Below are 22,621 nucleotides of genomic sequence, written 5' to 3'. Positions count from 1 at the left end.
TACCTTTCCCAAAAATTTAAGTAGGCAGGAATCAAAATAAGTTATCAAACAAAAATATTTCTTAAATAACTTATTTCGCAATGATATGATTTGAGTTACATAGTTTACCTTCTGCCTTCAACTGCGATGTTCAATATTTTTTATTTGGAATTCTTTGTCTCTTCCAAAAGCCTGGTGTTGGCATTGACATTTCTCCCATCCACACTGCAACATCACTCTGAGCCATGTGTCACAACTGCTGTACTATGTGGGATAGATTAAGAAAAGATCTAGCAGCCCTTTTGTGCTGTGGGCCATCAGCAGCAGAATTACATACCAGCACAATCTGGCATAACCTTAACTTCTTCCCTATCAAGCCAGATGACCAATTGTTGGTCAATAAGGAGCGTAAGAGCAGAACTGGGCACTCCTGAAAATGAGATGCTAAACATTGGAAATAGCATTGCCACAGACAAAAATAAGTAATCCCACAACCAACAAATCATGTGATGTAATAACAGAAAATGCTGGAAATACTGAGCAGGTCTGGCAGCTTCTGGTGGGACAAAGAAAGGTCATCGACCTGAAACATTAACTTTTTTTCTCCACAGCTGTTGCCTGACATGCTGAGTATTTCCAGCATTTTCTGTTTTATTTCAGATTTAGTGTTTTGCTTTTGGATTGTGAAAGCTTTGTCGTCATGCCACACGCTAGTGAAAGGTGGTGAACATTTCGGAAACTAATGGGAGCTGGAGACTCCTTGAGCATTGTCATCCTCAACTAGGACTTGATGAATGATCCAGCACGAATGCAAAATATGAGGCTGACATTGCAACCATCTTCAGCCAGAAATGCTGATTGGATGAACTTCATTGACAGCAAATTAAGGCAAGACCCAGAAACACCAGACCCCAGCCTTATGACATAGTTTCTAGGATTGCCATGTTGACGGTTGGGGCTGTTGAGCCATTGGTAAAATGGGACATAAGTCTATCAGGCTCCTGTACTTAAGGAGTTCATGTTTTGCTGGCCTTCACAGGGAACAGGTGTGGGGTTGACATGGAATAAAAGGATAGAATTTGAGTTTTGATTAGATTCATAGTCATCACCCTGAGTTCTTGGAAACCTATGAGCTTCAAGTGACAGTAACAATAATATTCAGTTCAACAGAAGATTTGTTGGTTGTGAATCGTTATACTACCTAAAATCCAGTAGGTGGCACTAAATGTTATTTCTAAAATGGCTTAATTTACTCTCTAGAAAACCAATCCAAACTTTTCTATATTGCATTCATCAGGATAGACATTGGAATGCACTTTATCCTTGGTTTGGACATAAAACCAATTCCTGTGCAGAAGATCCTGGGCCTTACCTGTGCCAATTGTGTTGCTGCTGCTATGCTGGCCCTCAATGCTTTTAGCCATCCCTGGCAACTGCCTGAAAAATGCACAGGATCAATTTAAAGATGCGGAGATCTGTTCTGTGCTGGTTTCAAAACCCTTCTGTAAAACACTTAGAAAAACTAGTCAGAGGATACAGCATGCCTGCTCTACAGCAGCCCAACCAGTGGTCTTTAAAGGGACTGATGGATGCCACTGGAATAATAGCAGGAAAGATATTTGTATTATGGCAGAATGCTTCTTTCTCCATGACAGCACTATAGGCTGCTATTGGTCTGCGCTCAGCAGTCCTGCGTTCTACACCCCAACCCCAGATTGAGGCCAAAGAATGTTAAAGCACAGAAATGGTTATTAGTCTCATCGTTCTGTGCCTGTGAGCCATATGCCTAATCCCAATGGCCTGCTCAGTCTCCATGCTCTTTTTTTTTCCCTCCTTTGTCACAAAACACATTACCTTTAAAAACAGAATGACGAAACCTATTTCGACAATGGTTAGTGGCAGAGAATTCCATGCTGTAAGCACCTTCTATGAAATGCAAATTTTGGTAACCTTTTGAAGTTCAGCTATAGGTATTCAAAACAAAATACCTAGCATAAAATTAAATAAGGCAATAAAATTGTAAACCAGGTAAAGCCTGAAAACACTGAACCAGTTATGAGAAATAAGCAGTAAAGCCTGGTGGGAGAGGAAGTAACCAAAACCATCTTTGCTTCACTGATCTGTCAAACCAGTGGACATTTTCCATCAACCACACCTTAGATTTTCCATAAAGCAAAACATTAACATGACATTTTCTGAATACCATATTTCCTGCCTTTAAATCACTCCGTTGGAAGTTAGACATTGAGTCAGAATGTAAAGGTTCAAATACCTTTCCCTAGGCCTATCATCTATTTTTGTATTTCAGTGTATTATAGGAAGTTTATTACACTGTTGGTCTTTCAGATGACATGTTAAACTGTTATAGTTGAGCGGTTCAGACTAATGCTAAAGATTCTGTGGCATAATTCAAAGAATGAGGAGTTCATTTGGTGTCCAAGGATACATTCCTCCTTTGGTGAACTCCATCATAACAGATTAACTGAGCGTTCCTTTATTGGGGATCTTTCTTTGTGTAGAATGGCTACATTCATTGCTTCAGAGAAATTCAGTATTAGTGCAGCTCTTCCTGTTATTTTCAACATACCTCTTTATGCTGTTTCTATTCAGGCACTGAAAAGTCTAGCCACTAGTCTTTGCATTAGATATAGCCAGCAGTCAGAAAGGCACTGCTTGAATCCATTCCCATCTTTCCCAGAACTTTGTCTGAATCCCACCAATCATGTTTTTGTTTCTGCCACAGATCTGAAATGGTTCTTATCAAAGCCACAAATTATATTCTATTTGTCTGTGACTATGATGAGCTATATCTCCTTGACTTGGCTGCAGCCTGCTTAACCATGCCATCTTTCTCCAACATCTTCCCTTAGTGGAACTGAACTCAACTGGTTCTATCCTTTTCTATTCAGTCGAGGCCAGAGAATCACCTGCTATGGTGTCTTTTCCCATTCTTGCACTATTGATTCTAGTGGCCCCTGAAGATCTATCCTTGGCCACTTCCTATCTCCTAGATGCTCTTCCTTGGTGACATCATGCAAAACACATCAGATTCCATATGATAGCACAAAACTCTTATTTTAACACCACCTTGACCACTCTTTCTCTCGATTGTTAGGCTGTCTGACATCCTTGTACTGGGTCAGCAGAAATAACTAAATATTGGGAAGACCAAAGTCATTGTCTTCAGTCCCCTCCACAAACTCCCCTAGTCACCAACTTCATTCCTCTCCCTGGCAACTGCCTGAGGCTCAGCCAGACCATTCGCAACCTTGATGTCATATTTGACCCCTAGAGGAGTTTCAGATTACAAAGCCACCATCACTAAGACCACCTACTTTCCATAATATGGCCCAACTCCATCCTTGTCTTAGAACATCTGCTGCTGAAACCCTTATCCATGCATTTGTCACCTCCAGACTTGACTATTCCAATACACTCCTGGCTGGCCTATCTTCCAACATCCACAAATTTAAACTCATCCAAAACGCTGCTGCTCATTTCCTAACTTGCACCAAGTACTGTTCATCTATCACCCTGACTTACACCGGCTCCTGTTTAAGCAAAGCCTCAATTTTAAAGTTCTCATTCTTGGTTTCAAATCCCTCAATGACATCATCACTTCCCATCTCTGTAGCTAACCCCAGCTCTACAACCCTCTAAGATATCTGCACTCCTCCAATTCTGGCCTCTTGCCCAGCCCCACTTTTAATCACTCCATTGTTGGAGGTTGCAATTTGAACTGTAGGGGCCCTAAACTTTTCTGCCTCTTTACCTCTCTTTCTTCCTTTAAGATACTCCTTAAAGTCTGCCTCTTTGGCCAAGCTTTTGGTTATCTGACCTAACATCATCTTATGTGGTTCGATGCAAATCTTGTTTGATAATGGCCTGAATCTTTTGTTCAGGGTTGGAACCCCATTTCTGACCCTGAACAGACCAGAAAATACATGATTACCTTCCTCTGATGTTTCAGAGCATTTATTCGATGGAGGAGCCTTCCAACTGGCTTGGTGCAGGAAACCTTGGAGGGAGCAGCAGAGAGAATCGTTGCAGAAACAGTGGCCCCTTTTTATGGCATTAGCTGCCGTATTCTGGTAAGTAGAGTTTACATATCCCAAAGCTTCTTTGAAAAGCTACAAAGAGAAGATAAGTGAGTAAGGTAAGGGAATGGGATGGCTGAGGAGGTAGGGTAGGTAAGGTAAGTGGGTAGAGTGGGTGGGGGGCCAGGGCGGTGTGGTCAGGTTAGGAGGAGTCAGGTGGTGGAGGTTAGTTGGAGGGGGAGACTGGAAGTCAGAGGGGGAGTCGGGAGGCCGGGCTGGTAATCACGTGGTTGGGGCCAGTTAAGTCAGGTTGAAGCGGGTTGGGTGTCGGAGGTTCGAGTAGGGAGTTGAGGAGGTCAGTGTGAGTGTTTGGGGGAGTCAGTTGAATAGTTACCCACGTGTTAACCAGGTTTTAATCTGTCTAACATTTCCTGGATAACTATTCAGGTAAGTCAGTTGGAACTATCTGAAGTCTCTGACTCTAACTCAGAATGGGAGATTTTTTGAAGGGTTCAGACTTCCTGGGCAATTCCAATGGAATCATTGTATTGGAACTTCTGTAACAAAGGGGGTATGTCCAGTTTCCGATTATCTGGAGACCAGATGACCTGGTTTAATATTCCTGTGAGACAACTCGGGACATTTTAAAGATGCTGTATAAATACAAGCTACCTCAGGGGCAGAGAAGGACTCTGCACTGAATTTTCAAATGCCCTGCTGAAACAAACGGATCTGTAATCAGCCCTTGCAGTTGGACCAGGTTTGTCAAAGGAAGGATTTTCAGTTAAAAGGACCACAACTTGGGTTAGAATATGGATTTTTGAAGCTGTAGCAACCACAGGAATGGAGAGAAGTCTTGGGAAGGCTGCTTCCCAGATATGTCACTGTAGGTCCTGTTGCGGGATTTGAGGGACTGCAGTGAGGTGACCTTTCCCGAGGACAGGTTGAGCGCTACCTGTGTGGGCAGGGGGAGGAGGGAGAGCCATGCTTCACGTGCAGTTCATGCACGTGCGTGAAAGAGCGCTTCAATCTTCATGAGGCACAGAGCTGCCTCAGGGAGATTGAAGCGCTTTATAAAAAAATTAATAAAAGCAATTAAAATTTAATGAAACATGTCCCCTCATGTGACTGTGTCACATGAGATGGGGCATGTTTTTAATGTCAAAAGGGAGTTTTTATTTAATTTGTATTAGCTTTAGGAAACCTCATCCTGCTCGTGGATGAGGTTTCCTAAAAAATGTAAAGGCCGCTTGGCCTTTTCACCTGCCTGCCAACCGTAAGATTGGACGGGCAGTGTAAATTTCCAGCTAATTACTTTTTTAATGGCCTTAATAGGCCTTTCAATTATCAGTGGGCATGCAGCTGACTCTGGCGCACATCTGCCAAATAAAACATGGTGCGAGTGTGCAATGACGTTGGGACGCACGCCCGATGTCATCGCACGTCATGTTCCGTTTGGGTGTGACAGGTGTATGCCCGCAGGCGGAAGGTAAAATTCTGGCCTTTCAGTTTGGCTAATCAAAGCCTTCCGCCTGTTAGTTTCAATGATGAAGCACTCTGTGCATTCGCCTGGTTGACCTTGGCAAGTTGCTGACAGCTTGGGGAGTAGGTTGGGTGACTGTTAAAGCCAGCAAACAGAGTTGACGAGACATTTAATACAAAACAAAAACAGAATTACCTGGAAAAACTCAGCAGGTCTGGCAGCATCGGCGGAGAAGAAAAGAGTTGACGTTTCGAGTCCTCATGACCCTTCGACAGAACTTCTGTCAAGTTCTGTCGAAGGGTCATGAGGACTCGAAACGTCAACTCTTTTCTTCTCCGCCGATGCTGCCAGACCTGCTGAGTTTTTCCAGGTAATTCTGTTTTTGTTTTGGATTTCCAGCATCCGCAGTTTTTTTGTTTTTATCTCTGTGAGACATTTAATTTCCTGTTTGCATAATCTAATTACCTTCCTGACAGCTGCAAGTTCCCCACTCACCTTCAAATTCACCTGGGTGAAACACGGAAAGGGTGGGATGATGTCAAGATTCCCACCTGACCACTTTGAGGAGATTTAATACTCCACATGCACCCAAACCCGCCTCTCCTTTGCAGTTAAGAATTCTGTCCTTTGATTTTCTACTATTCTCTGACTGCTTCCAATGGGTATTCTGCATTGTACTCCTGCATTGACCACCTCTTATGCTCTCTCTAACCCTGGAATCAGTAAAGGTGCGGTTATTCTCTTGTATTCTCTGCCAACCATGTTACCATTATCGAATAAGCAGATTCTTGCCAGCAGAACAACGCATTTTTATGGTAAGAACTAAAAACCCAGAAGTTAAGAAAATATTAAACTAATCTTAGGAGAAATGGTAGAGTAATGGTAATGTCACTGGACTAGTAATCCAGAGGCCCGTACTAATGCCCAGGCCGGCAAGAGCTCAAATAAATTAATTCAATAAATTCAATTTATAAAATCTGGAATATAAAGCTAGTCTCAGTAATGGTGACCATGAAACAATCATCAATTGTTTCAAAAACCCATCTGGTTCACTAATGCCCTTTAAGGAAGGAAATCTGCCTTTCTTACCTGGTCTGGCCTACATATGACTCCAGATCCACGGCAATGCTGTTGGCTCTTAACTGCCCTTTGAAATGGCCTAGCAAGCAATGCAGTTCAAGGGCATTTAGGGATGGGCAACAAATTTTGGCCTTGCCAGTGACGCCCACATCCCATGAAAGAATAAAAAAAACTCCTCCTTCAATCAAATTTGCACATTTTGCCGCTGCTTATGTACCATGTCATTTTTTATAGCCAGATCTTCCCCCCTCCTTCCAGTAATGTTACAGATTTTCTAGGTTTTTCCCTCCTTAAAAGTTAGAACTTCCTTAATGTTCTCCTATGATATTCATAAGTAAAATAGATTCAACTGCCCAACCACTCAGAATTTATTGCAAATTAAAGAAGCAGTGTACAATTTCAAGGCAAAGTTTCACTTGTCAGAGTTGATTCAATGTTTGACTTCTAAGTGGGCACCAGAACCTGACATCTGTCATCAATTTGGAATTGGATTATGGTTTGGTATTAGAATTCCCATTAGGCAGCATATGGTCAGATTGCACTTCCTGATTGGAGACAAAGTTTGGAATCCGAGAGTTTTGCCTGCATGAATTGCTCCATGATGGACAGCAGTACAAAGTGCAGCAGACTGCTGAAATGAAACACTGTCACTGAACAATGGCCACAATTTTAGCTCTGAAAAGGACAATTGCCTGTGAATTTGTATACCTATAAATATAAAAAACATTGTTTGCATAGAGCTACACTGTAAAGTATAGCAACTACTGCAAGTGACTTATAGATTTGTAACTTGTGCATTAATGTGAAAAAGTTTCAATTAAGCATCGATTTGAAAGAGCCTGTATAACTCAAAAATAGAATCCGCAGAATGATTGACAAGCACATTAAAGGGAGAGATATAAGACCACCTCCGGTATATAATCTCACACCCTTTGGAATTTGCAATATAACTCTAGAACAGGGCGACATGCACAGGCAGTTCACTAGATGAATTTTTGTGTGTATATGTGTATAAAAATCAAATTCTTTCAGAGTACTTTATGATCATAGCACACTTAAGACAACATCCCATGGCTATCCCCCCAAGGAAATAACCTAGATTCAACTGAGATGGATAATTTGTCTTAAATTTCTTAAGTATACTGTAAGAATCTGATTTAAATCACAGAAGATTTTATGCGTGACTCTTATTCTTTCATGTGTGATTACATAGGCCTGAATTTTTCGTTCATCAGGCAGGCCCGGAAGCGGCCGGGAAATGGGCCTCCGGCTGTGCTCAGCCCCCAACCGCGATTTCATGCTGGCTGCCAATTAACGGCCATCCAGTGTGAAACGTGCACTGAGAAATGCTCAGCGCTGCTGGGGTTGTGGCGGGAAGAGGGCGGGTGCTGACTTGACTGAGGGTGCGGGTGAGTGCTTCTAGTGAGCTCCCTGAATGCAGATAGCTGCCCCAGGGAGCTGCGGACTTCCACAGACTAAAGGACATGACAAAAATGCTGCAAAATATGTCCATGCAGCACAGTCAAGCACCTGAAGGCATATCTCATATTAAAAACAAAAGTCCCCAGATATTTCATTTTATTTTATTTCCCATGGAAATTTCATCCCACCCTGGAACGAGGTTTGAGCAAAAATATGAATGCTGCTTAGGAGAATGGTCTGTGTGGATGGGCCATGTAAAATCACTGTTAGTTGCATTGTTAATAGGCTTAATTGCCCGCTTAATTATTGGTAGGCATGCTTCCGACTTCTGCACCCGCCTGCCGAGCGCAATATCATGTGAGTGCGCAATGACATCAGGATGCTCGCCTGACATCATCTCGCACTATTTCATGTCCATTCGGGTTGGGCACATGCCCGTCCGCAGGACATAAAATTCTGCCCATAGTGTATTAGCTAAACTCGAACTCTTTCAGTGCCTAAATTGATTCCTGGGTGAGTTGAAGAATTGTACTAACTTTAAAAGAAACCTTAACTGTACTTAGACTAGACTGAATATGATGTGAGGGTACAGTAATTATATACTGAGTAATATAATTATGCTTGTGTCATGAAGCTATTAATGTATATATTATCGGAAAATATTTATCTTTTAAAATAGAGGTTTAGTCTGTGGGTGTTAATTGGATTAAAGCCAGCTAGTCTGGGTGCTTTAATGTGAACTAGTTTTAACATGCAAGAAAGATAGTGTGCATTTGCATTTTTTGAATAGAGCATTCAAGAAGTGGGGTGAAAACTGACACCTATCTAGCAGCTACCAAGCAATATGTTTATACTACTTAATAAAATTGGTACTATGAAAGGGGTTTTATTGTTAGAGAGGTTTAGTTCAGAGGTTGGTGATACAATGAGAATTTACATTCAATGGGTTTTGCTAGGTGTAACTTCAGCAGTGTGGTGTGTGTAGGGCAGAGGCAATGTAAAGCAGCTGTGAGCCTACCATTGTCTCCACAAGAACCAAAATGAAAAGAACCTCATGTTGAATCCGTAAGGTGAAAATGCTTTGCCTGGTGTTTGGTTAAGTCTATGGGTTGCTGTTGCCTTAATGGAGGTTAGTTTGGGAATTTGTTAAAAGTTATGATAGTAGTAATTTGTAACCATGTGTGTATATATTTTAACCTGTGTACATTAATAACATGTTTTATTTAGTTTAATGTAAAGCCTCGAGAACTGGTGGTTTGATTCCTGAATTTAGAGTCGCATCTCAAACATAATACTTAAAATTATAGATTATGAGAGTTGTTTAAAGTTTCCCTCTGGGATTTTTAAATAACTCAGCTTTACCAACTGCATCAGTCATAACACTTGACAGAGTATTCCAACTGGCTGGGTGCTGTGCTGCATCATGATTCCAGATACCTTCTCATGATCTAATGGTGAGCTATGGTTGAATTGATTCCAGCATGGGTTTCTTCTTGCTCTCACCTATTTATTGATTTCTTTACAAACTACAGAAAAATGTGATTAAAAAGGAAAACATACTTGGTTTGCAGCAGAGGACCTGGAATAGGACAGCTTGAAAGAAGGACTCAACCCAATGGTCCTATTTTTTGATTAGTCATCTGTTGTCAGTGCAGTACATGAGAATTTCTGTTGTACACATTCAAGACTAGCTCTAAAATGTGCTATTGATATTCCTTGTTCCAGTGGAGTTTTTATAGGATTGAATTGATAGAAAATATGTATCTTAAGTAAGATGAACAGACCTAGCCTTCAATGTGCAGAAGATATGATGGAAAAGATTGGTGTAGAGCCTCTTGGTCAGTTGATCCTACATGTTTCATTATGAATATTGCAATGCAGATATTGTTCAATGGATATACAATGAGATAGATTATCAACATGCTACCCTGGTGTAAAACTGCTATTGTGGAATGGCCACCCATCATAGGAGCCTCCTGATTTTCATCCATGGATATCAATAACATTGGAGTAGGGAGATTTCTATAGCAGGCAGCTGACACATTTTGACTTCTAGCAGGAAAGTGAAAATCTACCACATTGCTTAAAAGATAGGGCATCATGTAATCCCAGGGTTTCATCAGTAAGGATAACAACAGTATTTTGACATTAGCAATATTTGACAGGTTTGAGAAAGATCCAAATAGTCTATTTTATTTCCAATTTTCTCATGTCAGCTCATTAGCACAAATTCACATGGAAACTCAGCCATATCCAGAGAGCAGACAGCTGAAAATTGTGTGGGCAGAATTCTCCCGTTGGCGTGCAGGGGCAGGCCCCGCACGTCCACGGGTAAAATGACACGCAGTGACGCGGGCAAGCATCCCGACGTCACCGCTCGCCATTGCGATATTTTGTTGGGCAGGTGCACGATGATATCTGCTGCTCGCCCGGCATTAATTAAAGGGCCACTTAAGGCCCTTGACTCACCAATCGACGCTAGTTTTTCGGCGCAACGGTCAGGCGGGTAGGACGCATTTGTATAAACCTCATCCACGGGCGGGATAAGAGGGCTCACTGAGGTCATGAGGGTGCTCTGTCAAATATTGATTTTTCAAAATTTTTGAAACTTGCCTGTGTAATCTGCAATATTTCAAAATGCATACCAGCTGCTTTGTCTGGACTCTTAACCCTCAGGTCAGCACTCTCCAGTGAGGAATCTTTTTTGGGCCTGCAGGTTTCTGGAAGCCTTCCCGTAGCCTGGGAATGGGAGCTGAGCCTTCCACTGGAAGCACCTCCTCTGCGGAGGAAGGGAGGGCTAGAAGAGGGAGGAGGCCAGGAATGCACATTCAGCCTCCAGGAGAGCCACCTTTGGGAGGACAGGCGCAAGCACAAGGTGCGCAGTGCCAATAGGTAGACCAAGGCGGAAGGGGCCACAGAAGACGCCGTTATCCTGCTGCTAGGGTATACAGGTGGCGAAGCAGCTACCTCAGTATGTCTGAGGTGCAGTGCTGAAGAAGGCTCCATCTCTCAAGGGAGACAGTCAACTATATCTGTCAGATGATTGGGTCTGAGACCTCTGTTAACTGTGTGGGTGGACACTCCATGCCAGTGGCTCTAAAGGTCACAGCTGCCCTCCACTTCTATGCCTCTGGCATCTTCCAGGGGTCGGTGGGTGATCTTTGCAGTGTCTCCCAATCAGCTGTCCACACTTGTGTCAAGCAGGTTACAGGCGCTCTGTTTAGGCATGCATTGACCTTCAGCCACTTCCATTGGGACCAGGCAAGCCAGACAGAGCGAGCCAGAGGCTTCACGGCGATTGCTGGCTTCCCCCACGTCCAGGGTGCAATAGACTGCACACATGTTGGCCATCAAGGCGCCAGCGGGTGAGCCCAGTGCCATCGTCAACAGGAAGGGCTTCCACTCCATGAATGTGCAGATAGTGTGTGACCACAGGATGCTGATTCTACAAGTCTGCGCAAGGTACCCAGGCAGTTCCCACCATGCCTACATCCTCACACTCCCAGGTGCTGGGGCTCTTCTGTGCTCCAGCCTAGCTTGATGGATGGTTGCTGGGTGACAAGGGCTATCCCCTCAGAAGGTGGCTCATGACGCCTCTCTGCCATCCAAGACCAGAAGTTGAGCAGCACAATAGGTGCCACGCCTCGACAAGGGTTGTGGAGAGAATCATTGGTCTTCTCAAGATGCGCTTCTGATGCCTGGACCACACAGGGGGTGCACTCCAATACCCCCCAGACCGTGTGTCGGTGATAGTGATTGCATGCTGCACTCTCCACAATCTTGCGCTGGAAAGTGGGGGATGCAGTGGACGATGAAGATGTCGACGCAGTGGCTGCTGCTGCACACAATGAGTCCAGCAATGAGTCTGAGGATGAACATGCACAGGGAAATGCTGAGGGGGTAGATGCTGACCCGGGCATACTCCAGGGAGGCAGGGCCACCCGGGAGGCTCTAATCCAAACCTTCTGCTAACCCACCACAGATGGACCCCCAGGACAAGCTTGGGCTGTAGGCTCCATCCTCGATACCTAAGTGCCATATTTTGCAGGTTAGGAACAGTAACTAAGGGCTTTGGTTAATAAAGTTGAATGTCCCACAAAGCACTCTTAACATTATTGGAAACCATACACATACAGAAGAAAAGAGGCACCCTCAGCCATGGTCATATGACGGAATTTAATATCACAGGCAAAGAAACTTAATGAAATAAAATGACAATGGCGTTCCAATTCAAAGTAACTCATAAAGACCTCATCTCGGGCCAACACAAAAGTACCAGTGATAAACCCGTTGTGTGCCTAAAGTACCTTATGTTTACGTTTCCGGGTGCTATGTCTTGGTTCTGCCCCATCACTGGGAGTGGCATCTGAGACAACCTGCTCACTCTGTTGTCCTGTTAGCCTCGGTGACCTTGGCGGGCAACCTCTGGCCCATGGAGCCTGTGCGAGCCCTGCCTGGGAGAGCTGCCAGTTCCACAGCTGGCATCCCCCCAGTCGTCACAGCCTTACCGGATGCTACAGTCACTGGGAGAGGGGCAGAGGAGCTGCCGCCCTCATCTGGAGCGCCCTGAGAGGAGCCCGCAGAGATGACAGGCAGCTGCTGTGCTGACGTGATGTCGCTAAGGACCTCCCTGCTCACTGTGGATGGACGGGCACTGAGTTGGGAAGCTTGATGCCCACACCATCTCCCACACTGGCACTGACCAGCTGAGGACAATACCGATGTCAGGGCTTGCTGGTCAGAACGCATCCCCAGGAAGCCCTGATGGGTCTCCTGGAGTAGGCTTTCCAAGAGAGTCGCCATTCTCTTCATATGAGAAGCAAGGCACTCAGACATGTGACTCATTGCTTCAGCGATTCTCCACGTAGACTCCTCCACCACAGAGACCAAACCAAGCATAGCCTCGTATCTCCCCCAGGTGCTCCTGCACACCCAGCCGCTGCATTGTGGATGACGCCAGAGGCACATCATCAGGCACCGACTGAGCATGTGCCTGGTCCCCTGCTGTCCTCCGACTGCTGGCACCATGGGCACTCCCTGTCTCTGCCAGCTCCTCCAGCGGCTTGAAGTGCCCTCACCGCTGTGCCCCAGGACACAGCCGATGTTCTAACTCCCACCAAGGTGCTAGTATCTGCATTGATGCCTGCCTGGCAGAGATGGTGTGATGCTGGTGAGACTTCAGGGCCCTCAGGTGTGAGAGGGGGCATCTGCTGCTGCTCCTGCCGGCCCTGCTTTGCTGATGCTGAAAGGAAGAACAGGGACATTGTCTCCACGTAAAATGATCCAATGACAAAGTGCTTCCCTGTCCCCCAGATCATTATGCGTTCATCCTTCCATAGGCAATGGTCAAGTCACGTTGCAAAATTAAATCACTGAACATTCAGCACTGCCTTGGCTGTTGGGAGAACAATGCTGATCTCCCTGCAGGGCACACATACCTGCCCGTGGCACCCCAGCCTCATCGACACCAGTGGACCTGGGTACATGGCACCTCTCCAAATCCAGGGCCTTCTGCTCAAACTGGTTGAGAATGGCTAACTGCGTCTGGCCCCCGCCAGTCCTCGCATGCTGTGCCGCGTTATGAGCATTCTTCTCCTGAAAATGAGAGAAGATCATTGATTAGTGAAAATTGCCCATGGACTCTCTTCACGCACGGCCCACCCCAACCAGAGTGGGACATATCAGGGCTCCAGTGCCTCCTCACTCTGCTGCTGCCGAATGCTCACACAAAGTTTATAGGCCTGTTTCCCCCACATTCCCCCCCCCCCCCACCCCTTCCTTGGACACATGCTGCCTACATCACATTAGGCACCACACAGTATATCCTTCCATAGCAAGAAGTGCAAGCACGTGGAGTGCAGAGGGCAGCAGGTGGTTCATTGCCACACCACCTTGAAGCTCCCCTCCCAGTATGTCATCACCCTGACTTGGACATGTCCTGCAATTCAAGCATAGCGCCTAGGTGCAGCTCCTCCAGGTTGCCCTCAAAACAATAATGCAGGTCTCAAGTGTACCACATGCTGCGGGTGCAGAACCCATTTCTTCACCACCCTCTCAGGGTGACCTCATCATGGGCAATATCTGCTGGCTCATCCAGCAAAGGACACATGCCGTCAATGATTCAATGCGGTCACTACACTCAGACATGGCGGAGGGTGGGCAGCAGTGGGGGAAAGCCGACCTGCTGGGTTAAGTGAGCAATGCCAACATTGTCCTCACCATTCCAGAACGCAACAAGTCTTTGGAAGCACTTGCGACACTGGATCCAGGTGCACCGCACCACGTCAAGGGAGCTCTACACTTGCGCTACCTCTTCCCAGGTGTGTTTCATCATGGGGAACCAGCACTTCCTGCCGTGCTGCCACCTCCTCGAGGAGGGCAGTAAGGCAGTCAACGGAAAAACGAGGGGCACACTGGCCTACCCTCCGGCCTGGCCTGCCCTGATGGCTTAGCCTCCAGACTTGAATAACCTCCATTGCTCCTCTGCAGAGCCCTTCGCCCAGCCATTGCGAGCAGCTTTTCCAAGGCAGCCAGGCCTTCCTTTATACAGGCTGCCAGGTCGTCATTGGACCGCTATGCATGGAAGTCGTGAAGCATGCTGGGCGGGCCTTAATTGGCCTGCCCGCGTAAAATGACGGCACGGACCCGATCACGAGCAGTGATCAGGTCCACACCCACCCGCTCTTGCTCCGCCACCCAGAAAACTCTGCCCTTTGTTTCACATTTTATGTGAAGGAAACAATCAGAGAGTGTCATACTGGGGACAAATTTCTGAAAGATTTTAAAGGGTGCTTCAATCCATTAATATCAAGGTAGAAGTGACAGGGTTTTATGAGACAGACAAAAATAAGGAGGTGGCTATAACTTCAGGTAGGATTGATGAAATCCCAGATATACACAGCAGATCTTCAATCAAAGTTACATGGTCAATCTGGAGAAACTCCAAGAAAATTGTGGTTTAAGATGGGTGCTAATATATTGTTTCTGTGGGGTGAGGAAATGGGAAGATTGATGATTGTCAGTGCAACAATGATTAACAGAAAATCTTACCTTTAATTAGTCAACATTGGTGTTTGTTGTCTTTGGCCCTTTTTTTGCATCCTTTTTCACCACTTCCATCTTCTTGCAAGCTTTGACCTGTTGCTGTGTAGTTCCACAGGTGCCAGTTGCCCAAGTGCCTTTTATCCGCATATGCCCCTTCACAGTGAGCCGTAGAAATCATCTGATTGTAGAAGGTGTCAAAGCTGAGCTCAATCCAGCCCTCAGCTTGAGGACAGACGTTTAAACATAAAGCCAGCGACTGGTGAATAGAAATCAGGAAACATTTGATATTCCTGGGTCACACACAGCTGAGCTCCATCTGCTGCCCTGGTCGAGAACAGCTAAGCCAGACCAGCTATCAAATTGAGGACTTGCTTTGCCTTATTCAACCTGATGAAACAGTAGGGGAGCATTTCTGTGCCGCAAGATATGGGGACTATGGACGTCCATGTCCTTTGGATAAGGAAGGAGCAATTCAACCTCCAGACCAAAAACAATTTTGTGCGTTTATTCTCAGATTGATGTCTTCTACCTTGTGCGTTGCAATTGTTTTTATTTTATAGATGGTTGTAAGGTGCGAAGTAGATTAAAGATTTATGTAGTTAAACTAATGTAATGCTTAAAACAGCAGTGTGCCCTGATGATAAAGGTGAGAGGGCAATATTTATTTTCTGGTAGGTTGAGTCATCAGCAAATGTGAAGTAAAGCAAAGATGAAAAGTGCAAAGACAAATTATAAACACTAGAAATGTAAAGCACTTATAAGGAAAAAAGATAGGTCAACCTTTTGAATAAAGACTTTCACCAGAAATCTTCAGATGAATGGTCTCTTACCCAAAACGTGAACATCTCTTTTCCCTGCTCAGGTACTAATGGATCTATGGTGTAACTCTAGCATTTTCTATTTTTTGGTGAAGAAAAGTCTTTATTTAAATGTTAGGAATTTTCTTTCACAACAGTGTCGCTGTACCACTCCAATGAAATAATTGCACTATTCAGTCAGAACATTGCTGGTGTTATTATTGTTTCCCCAAATAAAAACGATCAGAATTTTTTACATTTCAGAATACTACGCTGATACCAAGTGAAAGGAAAACATAAATTCTGACAAAAGCCGCTGTCCCAGTTGACCAGATTTTCAATTAGTGGGCTGCTGTAACAAATAAAACCGAAAGCAGTGCTTATTTTCTACAACTTAATACACATTTAAATTCTATGTAACTCTATAGTCACCGGTTGTGAAATACAGTACACACCCTGGCTTACTAAATATTCTTCGTGGAATTTGCCAGCACATTTCCAAAAATGAAGTAAACTACAGTACACATTTTATTCAATGCCAAATAAATTTTTGAATTATTTCTGTTCTAAAAGCTAACACTCCATGACTAGAAATTATGTACCATAATATATTGTGTAACAATGTCATTGAGCTTTACAAACATATATCTCCCTCCATGCACCCTTAGCCATACCTTTCTGACCGTTAGAAATGTTAGTTCAACACTTTTCATCTCCACAACTTGGCAGTAGTACACACATAATGACTTGCATTAATATAGCATGTTTCATGACCTCAGAACTTGGCAAAGCACTTTACAACCAATGAAGTACTTTTGAAGTGTAAACACTCTTGTAATGTAGGAAACGTAGCAAAATATTTGTGCACAGCAAGGTCCCACAAACAACAAAATGATAATGACCAAATAATCAATTTAATGATGTTGATTGAGGGATCAATATTAGCCAGGACTAAACAACTAATTGCAACATACCTATATTTTTAAAAATAATATTTAACATTTTTGTTCAAGCCCACCCCCATAAATTGAAAAATGGTGAATGAATTCCCTCCACGTGGCCTCCTCGTATGCCAGATTAAGTGCCGTTTTCATCTGTAGAAGAGGTGGCTGTGGCCAAAATACTGATCTACCCATGTTTTGTTAAGACTGTTCTTTGTAAATATGTATAAAAATAAAAAACTGCGGATGCTGGAAATCCAAAACAAAATATGTGTTGGATGTAATGCAAGGTCAGAGGCGCAGCACTACTACAGCTCTTCAAATTTTGCTCACCATCACTCTACAAATTAACAGCATAGTTATCTTCAAGTACACAGTGCTTGTTTGTTTCCTCTTGGTCAGATAAAAACAAGTAATATTTACCACGAGTGATCTCTGCAACTAGTGTGAAGTTAATTTCAAATGTACTTTTGAAATGCCTTGCATCTTTTGCTTTGTAACCGTTCAAACATGTTCTGTTGCAGCACTTCACAACATCATGTTAAGTGGGTGGTACTAACTCTAGATTCAGTTTTGTTAAACTCCTTTGGCTTTTAGATTTCAGCGTGGACACATCTTTGCATACTGTAGATTAGGAAGAACATTTTCTCTTAATATCTCTGGTTGGAGTCTGATGTATACATGATGAGACTATTCTATTTGGCTCCTTACAGTTGATGCAAGTCTTTCTCCCTTTGATACACAATAAATATGCTAAATCAAACAAGCACCTCTAATTATGAATATGCACACTTTCCATGATAAGTGTCAGCTACACAACTTTCTTTTTAAAAATGCTGACTATAGTATAGCTCCCAAAACTAGTTTGTTCTTTAAACCAGCAGAACATTCAGTGATTAGTCTTTAAACAGTTCCAAAATATAACTGAAAATTGATATTTTCCCAATAGCTGCAGTAGAGTGTTTTCTGAAAGCTTTTTTCAGTAATTATGAAAAAAAATTACTCAAATTAGTATCCAATGTGATTTTTAGATTGCTTTTAAAATTTTGTCTTTGGAGTTTGCAGCATTTAAACCAAAAGGGCATAATTTATTACTTTTAATAATGGTATCCACCGTAGTGACCCTGTTGATGATATCCATCTTGGTAACCATGGTAACCATATCCATATTCATCCTCTGGGCAACGCATACCCAAGGATTGTTGAATGGCCATTTCCTGTCGTCGAAGTTGCATGGAGTCAACAAGGTCATAAACGATAGCCATATTCCACATTGGTGTTGGATACCATGACTTGACGTTTCCATCCTTCCCAACCAGTAACATTGAGAAATACTCTGGGCTCACTTGGAAATAATTCCGTATATCTTCTACCAAGGACTGGGAGAGCTCTTCACGATCAACAGTTGCGCTTCCTGTCAATGTAGCAACCAAAGCCAACAAACTTGTTTTACCAAACAGAAGTTTTAAAAGGTTTCTTCATTTTGAACACATCTCAGTGAAACTGCTATTTATAAATATATCCTTCCTAAGAATACCAAATTAATTATTAAAATACCATATTTTACTGAAGATTAAGTTCTCTTTGGCAAGTCCAAAGATTATTTGACTACAAGACAAATTTACTACCTTATTTAAGTACCTATATAAATTAAAAAATGGTTATTTATAATGCACTAGGAATAGACATCTTCAGAGTTTAAATCATATATAATTTATTTTGTGTAGCAATAGGAATACTATATAAAAAGATTCAAAAGTTCAAAGATTCAATTTGTGCAGCCAAAATATATTAATATAGTCAAAGTGTAAAACTATTTACTGTTTTATTCCCTCTGTCCGAAATGTCGTAAAATAAATTATATACAGATGTCCGAATTTGCTCTGTCAGTTTCACCATGATTGGGGCAACGATTGAGAAGCCTGCTTTAGATCTTGTACCTTTTTCTCTTTTATTAAGATAAATCTATGTCACCTCTGCTACTATTTTAGTCATTCTGGCAATACAGCATTCTGGATGTTGAGAATAAGAAGCCCTGTATCCTTTCCTAAAAAAACCCCTCTAATCTTACCTGGTAATGCATACTCTCCAAGTTAGAACTTATTAGCTGAGCCAGGCGTTGCAATATTGTACAGGATTATGAACAATTTCCTCCATCCAGTATCATTACATGGGAAACAGAGGAAACCACATCTGTCATTGGACTTTTAAGTTAAACTTTGCTACATTCTTGAATTTTGTCTTATGCAGCAAAAGTTGACAGTACTAGAAGTACTAAAACAGTTCCGCTTCAAAAAGCAAACTTTGAAAATTGCCACATCCGAGAAAAAAAAAATCCTCATGGAGTTTCATCAAGTTTCTTTTTTTTAAAAAAAACTCCAATGTCATATTGTGGAGACAATAGATGCATTTATGTGAAATGTATATCTCCATAGAGACTGGACATGTTATAACTGACAAAACATGGAACAGTGGAATAATGCTTTCACAACAGTATTAAATACTTTTGGGCAAATCCCTGTTCCACCAAACATTTTTGATATAGAAACATTTAAAACCTACTGCAACCCCATCAAAAATTGATGGGGTTGGATAAATAAAATAAAGCAATAATATTTATGGAACAGGGAAACCAATATTCAATACTTTTTCAATATAGAGATGACATTTCCAGATCACCATTGTTCATTTAATTTCTTTATATGTAAAGTTTCATATTTTTTACATGAATCTGTTTAAATTTTAGTCGATTTTGCAATTTTTCTCTTGGATTTTCTGTGTTGTGCACCATTTCTTACAGGTGGATAGGAAGAGTGATCTATTTCTGGATATCACTCAATATTACACACCCGACACCTGCTAGGGGAAGGGTGAAAACAGTGAGCGTTGACACAACCTTATGGTTAAATAACCTACCTGTGGAGCATAGCTGATGCCATGCCCCCCAGGTAGCTTGGCAAAGACTGGGAAATTACCACATGGCCACGAATTTATGGTCACGAATCCATGTCCTACCATTCCATTGGTACAGCTTGTTATTAGGAAAACTAACCCACAATGGCTGTTATGTACACAATTGTTACAAGTTTCAGTTCTGCCTTGAATATTCTCTTGGGCACAGCGATCCTGGCCACTTATATAAACGATTTTTTCTTGTGTTCAGGGGTATGTCACGCTGCCCAATATCTAAATATGAAGCAATCTAACTCAGGAACATATCCTTGTGATCGAAACTGGGTATTATCTTTTATACATGTTTGCTTTTTGAAGCTGAACTGAAACAGTTTCAGAGAGCATATCTGATACTTAATTTTACATAAGGAAAATGGATGTGCTGAATGACAACAGTAATCAATTCTCACCTTGATTCAGGCATAGATTCAGGCTCAAGACTGATTTAACTCATTTAACTTTCACATGATTAGCTTTCTGATTCTGAATGGTCTATCTCCCAACCCTAGAGTTGGAAGCCCGTACATCAGAATTAGCTGCCTGCCCCCAACCCCTCACCCCATTCCCCTAACTGCACCCCCCACCTCTATGCCACCAAGCTATTCTAGTGCAGGTATTACATTGGCATTTATACATATGTAGACATTATCCAAGTGTATCCTATTCACAAAAAGCCAAATCTTGCAAAGAGAAAATAGTGATTATACACCTCTTGGCCTTCTATTGTGTTTTTATGTGGTTTTGGCTTGTATATGTATTTTGAAATGTGATCTTATATTTAGCATGGTCTTAAGTTTATGTTGGTAATCAAAATGCAAAAATTAATTCCAATAAAAATTATGATAATCCCATATTTCACTGCAGAAGATAGATGTAAACTTAGTGAATTCATTGTATTAAGGTTATGATTGCACACTTATTTATCCAAGAACCTATTATAGCTTTCATTTTACTGAGTGTTGAAAGGTACCAAGGAGCTGAAGAGAGAAAAGCTTTTACAAAGCTTGGTCAGAATTCAGAAAAGTTCTGCAAGTTATACAGGTAACCAGTTAATGTTTAAGTAAAAACATTGTCTGGAAAAATGATTGTTTCTAGTAGGTTTTCTAAAGGAAATCTGTGAAAAAGAGGAGTCACTCATCAAAGACACAGAAAAATAATTTTGTAGCAATGCTGATGACAAGAATGATCTCTCCGCTGTCAAAGGGAACCCTGTGTCTGATGGACAACACCATAAAACAATTCCTCAACCCCCTCCCCTCCCCGCCCCCACCGCCACATCACATTCCCAGCAGAATGTGGAGGAACCAACTACTGAAACACTTTCGTGTAATTTATGAGATGAAAACAAAATGAAAGCTGTTACCTGTATTGTAGTTAATAATTTAAAATTGGTTATGATTCAATTGGATTTATAGCTATTTTTAAAAAAGGAACTTCTACAGTATCATCTTTCAAGTAGACTTTTGCTAAAGGAAGATTGGAAGTCGCTGTTATAACATTTATTAAAAACTATGAGAATAAAAGAGATCATGTAATATTGCAAAACCTCTCACTTCTAAGCTGCTCCTCTGGGCATAAGCATTATTTACTTATAAAATAGTGCCATATTTATATTGGAACATGTTGGCTGTCATCGCCAGATATAGTTTCAGCTCTCACAGCAGCATAAGTATTTTTAAATATATCTAATCTTAATGAAAGCACTCTTACCGTTAATTGGATAGAGTTCCAAAACTCCTCCAACATCAATACCCACGCCCATCAACTTCAGAACAGCCAAATGACGTAAACCTTAAAAGAGAGATTTATTCTCAAGTTAATCTTATGGAATAATGTGTAGACCACAAATAACACTACAAAATAAAGTTGAAGCTATGGTATTATGTTTCTACGATGTTTCTCTTTCCATTTTGGGTTCACGAGTTCCAGATAAACCAATTAGCTCTGTACACTCAGGTCAGTTTGGAAGTAGAAGTACTAGAAAATAAGTCACTAACGAAGTAAGAGAAACAAATGAAATAGATGCAGTAATAATGCAGTTGTAAATATAAGCCTGTAAATGGCCAGGAATTGGGACATTACACCACATATTTCCCAATGAGAACTGAGCACTAGTATTGATCTGATAATGGACCTGAGGCCTTCTTTACAACAGAACAGTGAGCTGCAGACAATTGCTCGACTTCTCCAAGAAACACACCAGCAAAGAGCATATGAATTTCTAATTGTTGCGTCACTGCAGGAAAACCTGAGGTAGGTCTTGCTAAAGACAAGGACAATTAGGAGTGCAGGGATGGGAGGGTGCGGTGACTGTGAGGGACTAGAGGCAGCAGGGCAATCGATGGCTGACAGCATCCAGTGTTTTCCAAATGGAGCTGGGGTGAGCGCTCCTGCACCTCACAGCTCCACATTCAGATATATAATTATTACAAACTTACTTTTGAGCTGGTTTGTAGTCCCATTAAGGACTGTTGGCTAGGCTGCATGTAGATCTGCATTCGGCACACAGCAATTTGCTAAAGGGTTCAGTAAAGCGGTGTAAAGCTGCATTAATTATATATGCAAAAAGATTAATGCCTGTTTCAGGGGTGGGCCCTGGGTGCCACTTTTGATGTCTGTATCAACATGGTGGATGGCACACATCCAGCTCAGAATGTATGTGCACTCCACCCACCTTATTGAGCATGTGGGTGCCCATTATACAACCACAGCACTGAATTTCTAAATGAGAGGCTTCCAGGACAGGACAGTTTCCTGCAGGTTGAAAGTCACTGTGCTCTATTATAGCTTGTGGTCATGATTTTGAAAGTGTACAATTTAAGAACAATTGTCCCCACATATCACAACAAGGGATCAATCAATAACAGCAGGAAATGAATTTCTGAC

At 42.4% G+C, this 22,621-nt stretch overlaps 2 protein-coding genes across 5 annotated transcripts in view; one reads left to right on the top strand and one right to left on the bottom strand.

Annotated features, from left to right (window-relative positions):
* slc35a5 (solute carrier family 35 member A5) overlaps positions 1-15,852 on the top strand; it is a 47,874-nt gene extending 32,022 nt beyond the window's left edge. For 2 of the 3 annotated variants that reach the window (XR_005945779.1, XR_005945778.1), the window contains 2 exons: positions 3,950-4,070; positions 15,153-15,852. The gene's annotated coding sequence lies outside the window, so the exon portion shown is untranslated. The remainder of the gene's footprint in view (positions 1-3,949; positions 4,071-15,152) is intronic. The other variant, XR_005945780.1, reaches the window with a different exon arrangement.
* Positions 15,853-16,044: 192 nt separating this feature from the next.
* The window catches only part of ccdc80 (coiled-coil domain containing 80), a 34,751-nt gene continuing 28,174 nt past the window's right edge, over positions 16,045-22,621 (bottom strand). For both annotated transcript variants that reach the window (XM_041210705.1, XM_041210706.1), the window contains 2 exons: positions 21,446-21,526; positions 16,045-18,197 (listed from right to left, as the gene is read on the bottom strand). In XM_041210705.1, coding sequence (XP_041066639.1) covers positions 17,881-18,197; positions 21,446-21,526 — 398 coding nt within the window. In that variant the 3' untranslated portion in view covers positions 16,045-17,880. The remainder of the gene's footprint in view (positions 18,198-21,445; positions 21,527-22,621) is intronic.

This window comes from Carcharodon carcharias, chromosome 18 (assembly GCF_017639515.1).
Source record: "Carcharodon carcharias isolate sCarCar2 chromosome 18, sCarCar2.pri, whole genome shotgun sequence".
In the NCBI taxonomy this organism is placed as follows: domain Eukaryota; kingdom Metazoa; phylum Chordata; class Chondrichthyes; order Lamniformes; family Lamnidae; genus Carcharodon; species Carcharodon carcharias.
Note: the sequence above shows the minus strand (reverse complement) of the source record. Positions and strands in the feature narration are given on the sequence as shown.